Raw genomic sequence first — 17,924 nt, forward strand, 5'->3', positions numbered from 1 at the left:
CAAATGCGACATGGCACCTGAAAACCAATTCAGCAAACTTGTGCTCCGAAAGCCAAATGACGCTCCTTCCCTTCTAAGCCCTGCCGTGTGTCCAAACAGCCGTTTATTGCCACATATGGGGTATTGCTGTAATCAAGAGAATTTGCTTTACAAATGTTGGGGTGTTTTTTTTTCTCTTATGCTTTGTAAAAATTGATTTCCACGATTTATTGGAAAAAATTTAGATTTTCATTTTCACAATCGAATTCCACCAAGTTCAGCAAAAAACTGTGGGGTAAAAATGCTCACTATACCTCTTGATGAATTCCTTGAGGGGTGTAGTTTGCCAAATGGTGACTTTTTGGGGGTGTTTCCACTGTTTCGACACCACAAGACCTCTTCAAACCTGACATGGTGCCTAAAATATATTCTAATAAGGAGGCCGCAAAATACACTACGTGCTCCTTTTGCTTCTGAGGCTGGTGTTTTAGTCCGTTAGCATACTAGGGCCACATGTGGGATATTTCTAAACTGCAGAATCTGGGCAATAAATATTGAGTTGCGTTTCTCTGGTAAAACCTTGGGTTACAGAAAAAATAGATTTTCAAAAAAAAAAATATTATAAATTTCACTTCCACTTTGCTGCAATTCCTGTGAAACACCTAAAGGGTTAAGAAACTTTCTAAATGCGGTTTTGAAAACTTTGAGGTGCAGGTTTTTTAAAAAAATTGGCTGATTTTTGGGAGTTTCTAATATACAAGGCCCGTTAAAGCCACTTCAGAACTGAACTGGTCCACCAAAAAATAGGTTTTGGAAATTTTCTTGAAAATGTGAGAAATTGCTGCTAAAGTTCTAAGCCTTGTAATGTCCTGGAAAAATAAAAGGATGCTCAAAAAACTATGCAAATATAAAGTAGACATATGGGAAATGTTAACTAGCAACTATTTTGTGTGGTATTACTATCTGTTTTACAAGTAGATACATTAAAATTTAGAAAATAGCACATTTTTGCAAGTTTTCTCAAAAGTTTGGTGCTTTTCACAAATACTGAATTTATCGACCAAATTCTTACCATAAAGTACAATGTGTCACGAGAAAACAATCTCAAAATCGCTTGAATAGGTAAAAGCATCCCGGAGTTATTACCACATAAAGTGACACATGTCCTATTTTTATTTTTTATTTTTTTTTATTCTTTTATTTGTCATTTTGTTATTTTATATCACAAATCGTACAAATAATATACACAACATAGTGCAAAAATGGCAGTGAAAAACATGCAACAGATCACAGGTCAGTTATCAGCCTCACATCAACACGAGGTCACCTGAGAGTACCATGTCGCTGAAGACACTTGTTTAACCCTTTCAAGACCGAGCTCATTTTGGCCTTCAGGACCAGCCCCATTTTTTCAAATCTGACATGTGTAACTTTATGTGGTAATAACTCTGGAATGCTTTTGCCTATCCAATGATTCTGAGATTGTTTTCTCGTGACATATTGTACTTTATATTAGTGGAAAAATTTGGTCAATACATTCATTGCTTATTTGTGAAAAACACCAAAATTTTTAGAAAATGTGCAAAAATTATGATTTTTCTAACTTTAAATGTATCCGTTTGTAAAACAGACAGTAATACCACACAAAATAGTTACTATTTCACATATTCCATATGTCTACTTTATATTTGCATAGTTTTTTGAACATTCTTTTATTTTTCTAGGACGTTACAAGGCTTAGTACTTTACCAGCAATTTTTCACATTTTAAAGAAAATTTCAAAAGGCGATTTTTACAGGGACCAGTTCAGTTCTAAAGCGGCTTTGAGGGCCTTATGTACTAGATAGACCCCATAAATCACACCATATTAAAAACTGCACCCCTCAAAGTACTCAAAACAGCATTCAGAAAGTTTCTTAACCCTTTAGGCATTTCACAGGAATTAAAGCAATGTAGAGGGGAAATTGCCAAATTTTTTTTTTTTTTGCTGCAATTCATTTGTAATACATTTTTTTTCTGTAACACTGAAGGTTTTACCAGAGAAGCGCAACACAATATTTATTGCCCAGATTCTGCAGTTTTTCGAAATATCCGACATGTGGCCCTAGTGTGATAATGGACTGAAATACCGGCCTCAGAAGCAAAGGAGCACCTAGTGGATTTTGTGGCCTCCTTTTTTTAGAATATATTTTAGGCACCATGTTGAGTTTGAAGAGGTCTTGTAGTGCCAAAACAGTGGAAATCCCCCAAAAGTGACACGGTTTTGGAAACTGCACACCTCAAGGAATTTATCTAGGGGTATAGTTAGCATCTTGACCCCACAGGTCTTCTGCTATATTTATTGGAGTTTGCCTGTGAAAGTGAAAATCTCCTTTTTTTCTGAAAAAATAGAAAAAAAAATATTTGCAAGGAATAAAGAAAAAAAGCACCCCAAAACTTGTAAAGCTACTTCTCCCGATTACAGCAATACCCCATATGTGGTACTAAACTGCTGTTTGGACCCACGGCAGAGCTCAGAAGGGAAGGAGCGCCATTTGGATTTTGAAGCGCAGATTGTGCTGGATTGGTTTTCAATGCCATGTCGCGTTTGCAACGCCCTGGAGGGAGCAAACCGGTGGAAACCCCCCAAAAGTGACCCCATTTTGTAGACTACACCTCTCAAGGAATTTTTCTAGGGGTATAGTTAGCATTTTGACCCCACAGTTTTTTTGCTGAATTTAGTGGAATTAGGCCGTGAAAATGAAAATCTACTTTTTTCTGAAAAAACATAGAAATGTTTAATTTTTACAATGAATAAAGGAGAAAAATCACCCCAAAATTTGTAAAGCAATTTGTACTGATTACAGCAATACGCCATATGTGGTAATAAACTGCTGTTTGGACACACGGCAGGACTCAGAAGGGAAGGAACAATATTTGGCTTTTGGAGCTCAAATTTAGCTGGAATGTTTTTCGGGTGTCATGTCGCATTTGCAAGCCCCTGAGGTACCAAAACAGTGGAAACTTCCCAAAAGTCCCTTTAGGGGACTGGAACGAGCGATCATTAGGTCGCTGGTACAATACACTGCAGTACTAATGTATTGCAGTATAATATCATTTTTACAGGCTCCTGTAACAGTGCGATCGCTGTTCCTGTCCATTAGTCCCGGGTGTCAGCTGTAATACACAGCGGACACCTGCAGAATATGGAGCGGGCGCAGCGCATGAGCCCGCTCCATATATAACCCCCCCGCACCACGACGTGCTATTAAGTCGTGGTGCGCGAAGGCGTTAATGCGCAGCGGATGGTGCAAAGTGAAAATTAAAATTTTCCACTGATATGCCATTTTAATGCACAATATGTTGTGCCACTGAAGACAAATACTGCATACAATGTTGAGCGGGTTCTCCCAGATATAAAATATCATATATGTGGACGTAAGCTGGTGTTTGGGCACGCTGTGGGGCTCAGAAGGGAGGGAGCGCCATTTGGCTTTTGGAGCGCAGAGTTTGCTTGGTAACTGTTCTGTTTGGGGTTTTGCTGGTATTTCAGTTTATGATGTGGGGGTATGTGTAAATTGGGCAGAGTACATCAGGACATAAGAGGGTATAATAATTCGGTAAATAAATAATAATCTGCAAAATGAATTGACAATGTTTTTTGTCTTTTTTTTTTTTTTTTTTACACTTTTCACCGTGCGCTATAAATTACATTTTACTTCATTCTGCGGGTCGATACGATTAAGGCGATACCAGATGTATATAGTTTTTTTTATGTTTTGTGGCATTTGCGCAATAAAATCACTTTTCGATAAAATTTATTTATTTTTTGTGTCACCATATTCTGAGAGCCATAACTTTTTTTATTTTTCAGTCAAAAAAGCTGTGTAAGGGCTTGTTTTTTGCGGGACAGGTTGTAGTTTTTATTGGTACTATTTTAGGGTACATGCGACTTTTTGATCACTTTTTATTCTATATTTTTGGAAGGTTGATGACCAAAAAAATAGTGATTCTGACATAGTTTTTCCATAATTTTTTTTGCGCTGTTCACCGTGCGGGAAAAATAATATTATAGTTTTATAGTTTGGGTCGTTGTGAACGCGGTCATACCAAATATGTGTACTTTTTTTTAACATTTTCATTTTTTTTCCTATAATAAAATACTTATAGGAAAAAAATCATTTTTTGTTTTTGTAACTTTTATAACTTGTTTTTACACTTTTATAAAACATTTTTATGTTATTTTTTACTTGTTTTACTTGAAGACTGGCAGCACTGATGGCTGCTATAATACATTACACTTCCTAAGTAGTGTAACGTATTATAAACTGTCAGTGTAATGCTGAGAGTCACACTGACAGGAAGCTTATGAGGACCTGCCTCCGGCTGGTTCTCATAGGCTGCTGTTCATGGCAGACCCGGGGGTCGTTGTATGGCCTCCGGTTCTGCCTTATAACTGACTGCAGCACCCGCAATCGGTCCCCGGAAAAGTTTGTTGTAGCAACAAACTTTCCAGTTCGTTGCTACAACAAACTTTCCCTGCGATCACATGACCGGGACCTGAACCAATTAGGGCCCGGTCATGTCTCCGGGACCAGAGGCAGGGGTTAACAGCGCGATCCGGGTGTCAGCGCTACTCTGAGACACCCGGATCGCGCTTTTAACACCCACCGTGAATTCACGTCGGCGCTGCACAGAGCCCATCAAGCGCCGACGTGAATTTACTGTGGGCGGTCGGGAAGCGGTTAAGGAAACTCCGATATGCACCCTGAACCCGCAGCCGTGCATGGTATGTCCTAAGTGTGCATAAGAGCATTAAAGAGAGAAACAGAGAGAAGGAGAGGCAATTTAGTAAGGAAGGATTTTATATTCCTCGGTCGTTTGGAAACGAATCCATTCACGCCATGTTTTTAGGAAGGAGGCATGAGTCCCCTTCATTGATGCCGTGAGGTCCTCTATTCTCATGATTTCCTGGATCTTGCCGAACCACATGCCCACCGTCGGAGGACAGGACTGTCTCCACAGTGCAGGAACACATGCCCTAGCCGCGTTTACCAGGTGTCGAACTACCGAACGTCTATACAAGGGACATGTCCGATTTGAAAAAAAAAAATGGCTGTGTCCACAAGGCCAAAATCTGCTGTGTCCTGAAGGGGTTAAATTTGTTAAATTAGTTAATACAAAAGCAAATTGTGTGATTTTCCACATTGGTGGAAATTGCACATTGGTGCAGCACAAACATGGAATACAGATCTGTGACCGGTTGACTGACTGACAAGGGTAGTCTGTAAGGATTTTGGATTCCCTTCTCGGTGTTTGCATTAACCCTACTTGCAAGGTTATCATTGTAGTTACAAGCAATCTCGAACTGACTGTTTGTTTTTCCACACCAGGCCAATGATTACACAGTAGAAGTGTCCCAGAAGCCAGGGCTCCATGAAGGATTGGATACAATGTCCCTACGTCTACTCAGTCAACAGAAGGCACACGAGCGATTCAAGACATACACTGCTCCATCAGTTGCTCAGCAGTGACCATATAAAAGGAACCGTACCTTTATACCTAGATGGACTCCATCCTTTTACTACTTTGTTACTTTTATTATGATTAGTCTAGTTTATAGAAAACAGACTACATTTGTGACAAAATTGCTCGTTTGCATCACTTGCCGGAAGAAAAAAAAAAATATTTAAAAATCCCACAGCACACTGAAGTGGTGAACTGATGTGCTGGACTCAATGGTATATTTGTATACTGAAGATAAGAGACTTAATGGACAACTCCTTCCTTTGCCTTCCAGAAATAAAGGTGTGATGTCATTGGGTAAGGTGCTGTGTGCATTTAACCCAAGGCGCATAACTGTTTTTATTACATTTATACTCTGTATATACATTTTTAAACCCAGATTTTGTACAGTCTTTGCTGGTCTACTGTCCCTTTTTTTTAGAAACATTTTATGTATGTATAAAATCTATATACTTCTGTTTTTGTTTTTTCTTTATGAAAAGGTAACTTTGAACATGACTGACATAGGTCACTTTAAATATTGCTCTGCTATAAAAAAAAAAGTAAACTAGTGTACATGGTCATAGAATTCTAACCTGGCCCTATAATAAATATTTTCATTACTTGTAAATTTAAACTAGAAGTTGATTTATAAACATATTTTGTCCTTTTTTTAGTCTTCGCAGCAACATGTATATTTGGGCTGTAGGGTACAATGGCAATTTTAATACAGCAATCACATTCAGTCCACTGCTGAAGAATATATGGAGATATGCAGTTGTATGTGTAATGTTGCAAATCGGAGCTTGAGTTTGTGTCCTGAGCAGATTGTAACTTTCTAGCTCCTTCCGAATTACTAGTGTAAGTGACTGCGCAAGGCCAACTTTTGATCTAATTTTTATACTCCATAGAATAGCTGTATGTGCTTCTATGAAAAACAAATCCCAGTACCACATTCCAACTGTTTTCATTTGCGTTTACCTCATTGCAGTAAATGAGATGACACAAAAGCCCTGTAGACCACATAGTTTTTAAACTTAATGCATCAACGATATTTTTCATGAAATGTAGTATTTTCCAATTCACTTACACGTAACAAATAGTTTAAAAAAAAGTGTCTAAATTAGACCGGAACCTTAAAGAAGTTTTCTCGTGGACATTTGACCTATCCACAGGATAGGTGATAAATGTCTGATCGGTGGGGGTCCGACCGCTGAGACCTCCAGGACACCCATTCTTGGGACCGTTGGAGTGCCCTATGTAAATAGTGCGGTATTGAGCATGCTCGGCCACCGCTCCATTCACTTTCTATAGGGCTGCAGGAGATGCCAAGCAACCTAAAACACACATGAAAATGTTAAAAGGCAGCAATACCTGATACAGAGGTAATAAGCCATAGGACTGCTCTCCAGTACCTGGTCCGTTTTGGGCATCGCCATACCTTGTGAATCAGAGCTCCTTGTTCTGTTTTACATTTTATGCACACAGGGCTATTCCTTAACCCAATATTATTTAAAAATAAAGGGGCCCTATATACTCGTCACTGTTAGTTATATTTATTTTCCCTAGAACATATAATTTATTTCTCACGGAGTCTTTTACCCATTATGGATATATTTGTTAGTGGTTACCATGTAACCATTGATGTTTGGTTCGTTCAGTATATCTGCAAGAGCTGACTAATGATAGAAATGTATCAATAATCATTTGTCTAGTGCTTTCGCACTTTACAGTGACACTAATTAAAAGGATTTGGTAGACAATATTGTGTGTACTCCAACGATTGATAGAATTAGTAATTAGAAGGGAGGGGCTTCTCAATTCGCTTTAGGCTGGGTTCACACACTGCTGTTGTGCGTGTTTGTGCTGCTACTACTGTGAAATTACGGCAAAACACTGCTTTTTTTTTTTTTGTTGCAAAATCACTAAAAAAAAATCTCTAACATTTTGCCTCTCTATTGTGCTAAACGCAGCGAAAGAAAGACCAAACCTGCAGCTTGAAAACCCAGCCTGAGGCCTCATGCAAACGACTGTGCCCGTAATTACGGGCACGGGCAGCCGGCCGTTTTTACGGGCCGTGCTCCCATTATAAAGTATAGTAGCACGGCCCGTAAAATAAAAAAAGTAAGCAAACGGGAAGGTACCCGTGGCCAATAGATGTCTATTGGCCCGTAATTACGGTCGTGTGCATGGGGCCTCAGGCTGGGTTTTCCTGGCGAAGTAAAAATATACATTTTGACCACAACGTGTGAACCGAACCCAGCATTACAGGGGATGGCATCAATGCATATTCATAAGGCTGGATTCACATGCCGTGGTCCAAATGCATTTTTTACCGCACCATTTTGCCGCGCTTTTCAAAATGGTACAGTAAAAAATGCATTTTGACCGCGTAATGTGAACCCAGCCTTATGAATGCGACAAATTGTTGTAACTTTTTTTTTTTCTCCCCTGCCCCAGCTCATTAAATATAATCAGACATTGCCCCCCAACATTACTCTTAATTTTAGTAGTAAGTTGCAGCCTAGGCTCTTTTACTTTGAACTTACAGGGCTGTCCTCTCATCATGGCTCTGCCCACTTTAACTCCATTAGGTCTCCCAAGAGCAGCTGCTGATTGGGTGAATGCCTGACCGCTAGGGAGACTGACAGTCATCCAATTGGCAATTCCAAGTGGCACAGAGTGTACTGCGTGCCCAGGAACTGGCAGCTGGAGTTATGGGGTGGCCCACTGACTGACCGGCCCACCAGGAACCAAGGAATTTATCTAGTGGACTGTTAGGAAAGTTTTATAAATTGATATATCGGAAACTAAAATGTGTATTGAGCTATACAAGTTTCTCTGCAAAGATTTTTCTGCTGACAAAGTGCTTAATATGTTATCAAGTAGAGGGGGGTGGGCAGCTCAATCCCTTTAGAGAGGGAAGTGAAGTATTTACATAACTGTCGAGGTCGAATAAAGAGATAAGAAAGGTTTATCCCATGTATAAAAACCATGATACTCAAGCTAGCAGCAGACATTTGCTGATGGATTTTTGTTCTACCTGTCATAATGTCTCCTTATCGATAAGAATAAAGACGCGCCATTTTTATTCAAATGACTCCTCGAATCTATTTGATAAGAACCAAAATTCTTCTATCATGGACCCCAAAGTTTTGCTAAATTTATTGGAATTCGACTGTGAAAATGAGAATCTACTTGTTTTCTGAAAAAAATTCAGAAAATGTTTACAAGGAATAAAGAATAAAAACACCCTAGAGACGAGCATATTAACCTTTTGGATGACTGGAGACGATGTATCTTCTTTGTCCGAAGACAAGGTTGAAGGACTTGTGGGTGACGTCACGCTGTGTCTGCTGTGAAAGAAGCTGGGTGGGAACGATGAGAAGTGTATGATGCTGATTTGTCAGCGTCATACACTTCTATTCACAACGCCCAGTTGGTAAAAACACAATACACGCCCAGTTGAAAATACGAGAAAACACGCCCAGTTGTCCATTGAAAAGCTCATTTTCATAAATATAAAATTGCTCATAACTTGGGCAAAAATTATCGTTTAAAAAAACAAAAACAAAACTTTGCTGTTATCTACATTGCAGCGCCGATCACATTCAATAGGAGATAGGGATTTGATAAACTGGTGACAGAGCCTCTTTAAGGTCTGAGACTTTTTTTCATTATAGTAAGATAAAGTGCCAAAACTACGAAGTACGGCTTGTGTTGTGTTGCTAGTAAAGAGCTATGTGGGTTAGATAGAGTCAGAATAACATCAACGGCATAAAGTCCAATTTTGTGTTCTGTGTTGCCAATTACCAGGCCTTGAATATTGTTATCTGCCCTAACGGCTTCCGCCAGCGGTTCCATGACCAGTGCAAAAATAAGTGGCGAAAGGGGACACCCCTGACGAGTACCATTAGGGGTTGAGATAAGTAACCAGAGCAGAATACTCTTCCGGATGGGTTAGAATATAAAGCCATTATGGCCGAGATAATTCGCCCACTAATCCCAAATTTTTGAAGGACCGCGTCTAGGTATCCCCAACGTACTCTATCGAACGCCATCTCCGCATCTAGAGCCAGGAGCAGAGAAGGCGTTCGCGCGACCGCCTCACATTGAATTAGATTCAGGATTCTGCGTGTTCTGTCTGGAGCCTGTCTATTTGCTACAAAGCCCACTTGGTCAGAGTGGATAATAGTCAGGAGGATATGGAGGAGTCTAGTTGCCACCACCTTGGCATACAGTTTTACGTCCGTATTCAACAGAGAAATCGGGCGGAAACTCGCTGGTGTATCTGGATCTTTGCCAGGTTTAGGAAGTGTGATAATTGTCGCTGAAAGCATCTCAGAAGGAAATTTCTTGGTCTTGGCCGCTCTGTTATAGACAGTCGCCAAATGCGGAGCCAATGTGGTGGCAAATTGTTTATAGTATTCATTGGAAAGACCATCAGGGCCCGGTGATTTACCCAATTTGAGAAACTGGATGGCTTTCAGAACTTCCTCCATGGTAAACTGAGAGGACAAGTTCTCTAGCTGGGTAGGAGAAATCCCTGGAAGGTGTAAATTATCTAAAAATTGTTTAATAGCAGGGAGAGAGGGTTGTTGGGTAGGAACATTATCTTTGAGATTATATAAGCTACTATAATATTCTCTAAATGGAGCCACAATCTTCGGGGGAATTTTTTTTTTTCTTCCGAGCTAGATTTAAGAAAGGCTATCCTCTCCCTAGCTTGTCTAGATTTCAGCTGTTTGGCTAAAAATCTACCTGGTTTGTTAGTGTGGACGTAAAAATTCAATTTGTATCTGTGCAGCATGTGCTCATATGCGTTTAGTAAGACTAGTTGGAGTTCAGAGCGTAGGGCCTGAAGTTTCCTAGAAACAGGTTTTTTTTCACAATTTTTTGAATGTAACTCGAGCATAAAACCATTTCTACTTTTTGCAAGCAATATAGTTCTATAAGGCTGGGTTCACACACCCTATTTACGGACATAATTCGGGCGTTTTAACCTCGAATTACGTCCGAAAATATGGCTCCAATGCACCGGCAAAAATCTGCCCATTCATTTGAATGGGCTTTACGATGTTCTGTGCCGACGGTCATTTTTTAAAAAAGACGCCCGCGTAAAAGAAGTGCCTGTCGCTTCTTGGGACGTAATTGGAGCCGTTTTCCATTGACTCAATAGAAAAACAGCTCCAATTACGTCCACAATGGACGCTGCGAAAAACGCCTGCACATGCAAAAACGTCTGAAATTCAGGAGCTGGTTTCTCCTGAAAACCGCTCCGTAATTTCAGGCGTATCGGACGTGTACGTGTGAACATACCCTGAGGCTGGGTTCACATGCCCTATTTTCAGGCGTAAACGACGCGTATTATGCCTCGATTTACGCCTGAAAATACGGCTTCAATACGTCGGCAAACATCTGCCCATTCATTTGAATGGGCATTACGATGTTCTGTGCCCACGGTCATTTTTTTTTACGCGCTGCTGTCAAAAGAAGACGCGTAAAAAAGACACCCGCGTCAAAGAAGTGCCTGTCACTTCTTTGGACGTAATTTGAGCCGTTTTCCATTGGCACCATAGAAAAACAGCTCCAATTACGTCCGTAATGGACGCAGCGAAAAACGCCTGCACATGCCATTAAATTTTTCACAATTTTTTGAATGTAACTCGAGCATAAAACCATTTCTACTCTTTGCAAGCAATACAGTTCTATAAGGCTGGGTTCACACACCCTATTTACGGACGTAATTCGGGCGTTTTAACCTCGAATTACGTCCGAAAATATGGCTCCAATGCACCGGCAAAAATCTGCCCATTCATTTGAATGGGCTTTACGATGTTCTGTGCCGACGGTCATTTTTTAAAAAAGACGCCCGCGTAAAAGAAGTGCCTGTCGCTTCTTGGGACGTAATTGGAGCCGTTTTCCATTGACTCAATAGAAAAACAGCTCCAATTACGTCCACAATGGACGCTGCGAAAAACGCCTGCACATGCAAAAACGTCTGAAATTCAGGAGCTGGTTTCTCCTGAAAACCGCTCCGTAATTTCAGGCGTATCGGACGTGTACGTGTGAACATACCCTGAGGCTGGGTTCACATGCCCTATTTTCAGGCGTAAACGACGCGTATTATGCCTCGATTTACGCCTGAAAATACGGCTTCAATACGTCGGCAAACATCTGCCCATTCATTTGAATGGGCATTACGATGTTCTGTGCCCACGGTCATTTTTTTTTACGCGCTGCTGTCAAAAGAAGACGCGTAAAAAAGACACCCGCGTCAAAGAAGTGCCTGTCACTTCTTTGGACGTAATTTGAGCCGTTTTCCATTGGCACCATAGAAAAACAGCTCCAATTACGTCCGTAATGGACGCAGCGAAAAACGCCTGCACATGCCATTAAATTTTTCACAATTTTTTGAATGTAACTCGAGCATAAAACCATTTCTACTCTTTGCAAGCAATACAGTTCTATAAGGCTGGGTTCACACACCCTATTTACGGACGTAATTCGGGCGTTTTAACCTCGAATTACGTCCGAAAATATGGCTCCAATGCACCGGCAAAAATCTGCCCATTCATTTGAATGGGCTTTACGATGTTCTGTGCCGACGGTCATTTTTTTACGCGCCGCTGTCAAAAGACGGCGCGTAAAAAAGACGCCCGCGTAAAAGAAGTGCCTGTCGCTTTTTGGGACGTAATTGGAGCCGTTTTCCATTGACTCCATAGAAAAACAGCTCCAATTACGTCTGCAGTAGACGCTGCGAAAAACACCTGCACATGCAAAAACGTCTGAAATTCAGGAGCTGTTTTCTCCTGAAAACGGCTCCGTAATTTCAGGCGTATCGGACGTGTACGTGTGAACATACCCTGAGGCTGGGTTCACATGCCCTATTTTCAGGCGTAAACGACGCGTATTATGCCTCGAATTACGTCCGAAAATATGGCTCCAATGCACCGGCAAAAATCTGCCCATTCATTTGAATTGGCTTTACGATGTTCTGTGCCCACGGTCATTTTTTTTTACGCGCCGCTGTCAAAAGAAGTGCCTGTCACTTCCTTGGACGTAATTGGAGCCGTTTTCCATTGGCACCATAGAAAAACAGCTCCAATTACGTCCGTAATGGACGCAGCGAAAAACGCCTGCACATGCCATTACGTCTGAAATTCAGGAGCTGTTTTCTCCTGAAAACCGCTCCGTAATTTCAGGCGTGTCGGACGTGTACGTGTGAAGATACCCTAAGAGTTACCATAACAATAAATTAAAAGAAAAAAAAATTAAAGAGGCCACACACAGCCTCCTTGTAGATAGTGCCACACACAGTCCCATTGTAGATAGCATCACACACACAACCCCTGTAGATAGCGCCACAGAGCCGCCTTGTAAATAGTGCCACAAAAAGCCACCTGTAGCTTTAACCACACACAGCCCCCACCTGTAGAGAGTGCCACACAGCCGCCCTTGTGTATAGCAACACACACAGCCCCCTGTAGGTAGCGCCACATACAGCCCCCTGTAGGTAGCGCCACATACAGCCCCCTGTAGGTAGCGCCACATACAGCCCCCTGTAGATAGCGCCACACACAGCCCCCCTGTAGATAGCGCCACACAAAGCCCCCCTGTAGATAGCGCCACACACAGCCCCCCTGTAGATAGCGCCACACACAGCCCCCCTGTAAATGGCTCCACACACAGCCCCCTGTAGATAGCTCCACACACAGCTCCCCTGTAGATAGCGCCACACAAAGCCCCCCTGTAGATAGCGCCACACACAGCCCCCCTGTAGATAGCGCCACACACAGCCCCCCTGTAAATGGCTCCACACACAGCCCCCTGTAGATAGCTCCACACACAGCTCCCCTGTAGAGAGTGCCACGCACCCCTTGTAGAGATAGCAGCACACAGCCCCCCTGTAGATCCACATGCACCCCTTGTAGATAGCGGCACACACAGCCCCCCTGTAGATCCACATGCACCCCTTGTAGATTGCACCACAGGCAGCCCACTGTAGATAGCTCCACACACAGCTCCCCCGTAGAGAGTGCCACACACACACACACCTTGTAGATAACGGCACACATCCCCCCCTGTAGTTCCACACGCACCCCTTGTAGATAACTCCACACAGTGCCCCCTTTAGATAGTGCCACGCACAACCCCCTCTTGTAGACAGCGCCACGCACAACCCCCTCTTGTAGACAGCGCCACGCACAACCCCCTCTTGTAGACAGCGCCACGCACAGCCCCCTCTTGTAGACAGCGCCACGCACAGCCCCCTCTTGTAGACAGCACCACACACAGCCCCCTCTTGTAAATAGTGCCACACACAGCCCCCTCTTGTATATATTGTGCCGAGCCCTCCCTTGTACTTAGTGCCACACTGCCCCCTTTGTACTTAGTTCCACACAACTTCCTTCCCCTTGTACATAGTGCGACACAACCCCCTCCCCTTGTACTTAGTGCCAGACAACCCCCTCCCCCTTGTACTTAGTGCCACACAACCCCTCTCCCCTTGTACGTAGTGCCACACAACCCCTGTCCCCCCTTATACTTAGTGCCATACAAACCCCCTTGTACTTAGTGCCAACAACTCCCCTACTTGTACTTAGTGCCACACAACCCCTCTCTCCTTGTACTTAGTTCCACACAATCCCCCTTGTACTTAGTGCCACACAACCCCCCTCCCCCACTTGTACTTAGTGCCACACAATCCCTCCCCCCCTTGTACTTAGTGCCACACAACCCCCCTTCCCCCATTGTACTTAGTGCCACTGAACCGCCCTCCCCTTGTACTTAGTACCACACTGCCGCCAGAGTGGAGATCGCTAGCGGTAGCCTACCGCTACCACTCTCCGCTCTGCCAGATGTGATTTACCGTTAGGAGGAGGCAGGAGGTCTTGCGGCTGCGTTCTGACTGGGGTCGGTGCCGGCCCAGGAGTGGATCAGTCCAATAACCTGACATGAGTCACCTGACCTCATGTCACTAACGTGATGTCAGATGACAGGTCCAGCATACAGGGCCCATGGCAGCAGTGATCAGCTGTTTTGATACGGCTGCTCTGCGGCGCCCCCCCTTCCCTACCTCAAAGTTGCACCCGAGGCACATGCCCCGCCTGTCCCCCTAGCTACACCCCTGACTTGTCCTCATAAGCTTCCATACATGGCAGACCCGGAGGCCATTGTTTAGCCTCCGGTTGTCATGCCAAACATCGGCAAACCCTGCGATTTCATCAAACCCCTAAAATGCAGCTATCGCAATTGACCGCCGCATTTAAGGGGTTAATTGCCAAAATCTTTGGCAAAGGACCGCTGGCTGCCAACAGAGGAGTATCAGCTGTCGGAGACAGCTGACCTCCCGGTTCCCAGTGTACCCTGTCACCTCCCGCGACTACGTATATTTACTGAGTGGTGCAGCTAGGAGTTAACACAAATGATGAAACATATTGTGCACTATATGTGTCATCATGTGCTAATAGAACATTTTTCATATCAAATAATCATAGACTAAAATGTTTCACTGAGGGCCTGTTCACATCAGCATTGGCTTTCCATTGAGGTGTTCTCCCTACGGAAACCGCCGACGTAACTATTGATTCCGTCATAAAAACGGAAACCTAACGGAATGGTGACAAATGGAAACCATTAGCAATGTTTCCGTCACCATTGATATCAATGGTGATGCAAACGGCAGCTAAGGTTTCCGTTTGCCTTTCCATTGAGGGGTTTTCCTGACGGAAGCCCTCAACGGAAAGCCAATGCTGATGTGAACAGGCCCTGACATATAAAAATCTGTCATATCACTTCTGGTATGATGATTTCAAATAAACCATTTCCCTTAAAAAAAAAAAATAGTTTAGCACACACACCAGTCACTCACAATCCCATCGTCTCTTACCAGACATTCTCAGACTGAGAATCCAATCTCACACATACATACCTTTTGTGTGTCACTTTGTTAAAACAAGTATTTACAGTGAAGGAAATAAGTATTTGATCCCTTGCTGATTTTGTAAGTTTGCCCACTGTCAAAGTCATGAACAGTCTAGAATTTTTAGGCTAGGTTAATTTTACCAGTGAGAGATAGATTATATTTAAAAAAAACAACAGAAAATCACATTGTCAAAATTATATATATTTATTTGCATTGTGCACAGAGAAATAAGTATTTGATCCCCTACCAACCATTAAGAGTTCAGCCTCCTCCAGACCAGTTACACGCTCCAAATCAACTTGGTGCCTGCATTAAAGACACCTGTCTTAAATGGTCACCTGTATAAAAGACTCCTGTCCACAGACTCAATTAATCAGTCTGACTCTAACCTCTACAACATGGGCAAGACCAAAGAGCTTTCTAAGGATGTCAGGGACAAGATCATAGACCTGCACAAGGCTGGAATGGACTACAAAACCATAAGTAAGACGCTGGGTGAGAAGGAGACAACTGTTGGTGCAATAGTAAGAAAATGGAAGACATACAAAATGACTGTCAATCGACATCGATCTGGGCCTCCATGCAAAATCTCACCTCATGGGGTATCCTTGATCCTGAGGAAGGTGAGAGCTCAGCCAAAAACTACACGGGGGGGGAACTTGTTAATGATCTCAAGGCAGCTGGGACCACAGTCACCAAGAAAACCATTGGTAACACATTACGCCGTAATGGATTAAAATCCTGCAGTGCCCGCAAGGTCCCCCTGCTCAAGAAGGCACATGTACAGGCCCGTCTGAAGTTTGCAAATGAACATCTGGATGATTCTGAGAGTGATTGGGAGAAGGTGCTGTGGTCAGATGAGACTAAAATTGAGCTCTTTGGCATTAACTCAACTCGCCGTGTTTGGAGGAAGAGAAATGCTGCCTATGATCCAAAGAACACCGTCCCCACTGTCAAGCATGGAGGTGGAAACATTATGTTTTGGGGGTGTTTCTCTGCTAAGGGCACAGTACTACTTCCCCGCATCAATGGGAGAATGGATGGAGCCATGTACCGTCAAATCCTGAGTGACAACCTCCTTCCCTCCACCAGGACATTAAAAATGGCTCGTGGCTGGGTCTTCCAGCACAACAATGACCCGAAACATACAGCCACGGAAACAGAGGAGTGGCTCAAAAAGAAGCACATTAAGGTCATGGAGTGGCCTAGCCAGTCTCCAGACCTTAATCCCATCGAAAACTTATGGAGGGAGCTGAAGATCCGAGTTGCCAAGCGACAGCCTCGAAATCTTAATGATTTACAGATGATCTGCAAAGAGGAGTGGGCCAAAATTCCATCTAACGTGTGCAAACCTCATCATCAACTACAAAAAATGTCTGACTGCTGTGCTTGCCAACAAGGGTTTTGCCACCCAGTATTAAGTCTTGTTTGCCAAAGGGATCAAATACTTATTTCTCTGTGCACAATGCAAATAAATATATATAATTTTGACTATGTGATTTTCAGTTTTTTTTAAATATAATCTATCTCTCACTGGTAAAATTAACCTAGCCTAAAAATTCTAGACTGTTCATGTCTTTGACAGTGGGTAAACTTACAAAATCAGCAAGGGATCAAATACTTATTTCCTTCACTGTAAGTATACAACCAGAATGACTGTATATAAACTCCTATTTTTTATTATTCATTTATTTAACCAACTATAATCCTCATTTATGAATGAGCATAATATTACACTTAAATATGAATGTGAAGTACTTCAATGTGGACAACCGGGGCCGCACCGTCCATGAGGGGAGATGAGAATCTCACCTCAGGCGGCGGCCTGCTGCCTCTCTGAGGGGGCGGTGGCGCCACTGAAACCAGCTGCCGCCACCCCCTCCTGCACTATAATTGTACCAGCGTCTATAGGACGCAGATACAATTACATGCATAAGCCATTCAGCGCCTTGCAATGATGTAGTTGACGCAACGTTGAAAGGCGCTGATTGGCTGGGCAGAATGACTTGCCTTGCCACTCAGCGTATTTTAACGATGCAAGTGACGCGATGACGTCATCGCGCCGCTTTCGTCGTTCAGCCCCAGCAGATCTGCTCAGGAGAGAGCAAGCCTGCATTACAAGAGGACGGCATGGGAACAGGTTTAGGTGAGTATGTAAAGTTGTTTTCTTCTATTAAAAGTGTGTGGGGCTAAATGTGGAGCACTACCTACAGGGGAGGCTATATGTGAAGCATTATCTACAGGGGGCTGTATGTGGGGGCTATATGTGAAGCCAGAGACGTAGCTAGGTTCTCAAGCACCCGGGGCAAAGATTCAGTTCGCCCCCCCCCCCCAAACCTCTTTCCCGACATCACCTTCCCCCTAGCCATGTTTGTTTTCCTTAACAATCAATGAGGTGTGATTTCGTCCCACTTTTTTTAATGTAACTCGAGCATAAAGCAATTTGTACACTTGTAGATAGCACCCCCCCCTTCCTGTAAATAGCGCCACTGTAGCTCCCTGAAGGAGCGAAATCCCCATTCCCCCTGTGTCC

General features: G+C 43.0%; 1 protein-coding gene across 2 annotated transcripts in view; it reads left to right on the top strand.

The window, feature by feature from the left end:
* NCAPH2 (non-SMC condensin II complex subunit H2) overlaps positions 1-5,940 on the top strand; it is a 90,997-nt gene extending 85,057 nt beyond the window's left edge. For both annotated transcript variants that reach the window (XM_075857601.1, XM_075857600.1), the window contains exon 21: positions 5,352-5,940. In XM_075857601.1, the coding sequence (XP_075713716.1) occupies positions 5,352-5,492 (141 nt within the window). In that variant the 3' untranslated portion in view covers positions 5,493-5,940. The remainder of the gene's footprint in view (positions 1-5,351) is intronic.
* The last annotated feature ends 11,984 nt before the right edge of the window (positions 5,941-17,924 follow it).

The sequence above is a fragment of the Rhinoderma darwinii genome, chromosome 3 (assembly GCF_050947455.1).
Source record: "Rhinoderma darwinii isolate aRhiDar2 chromosome 3, aRhiDar2.hap1, whole genome shotgun sequence".
In the NCBI taxonomy this organism is placed as follows: domain Eukaryota; kingdom Metazoa; phylum Chordata; class Amphibia; order Anura; family Rhinodermatidae; genus Rhinoderma; species Rhinoderma darwinii.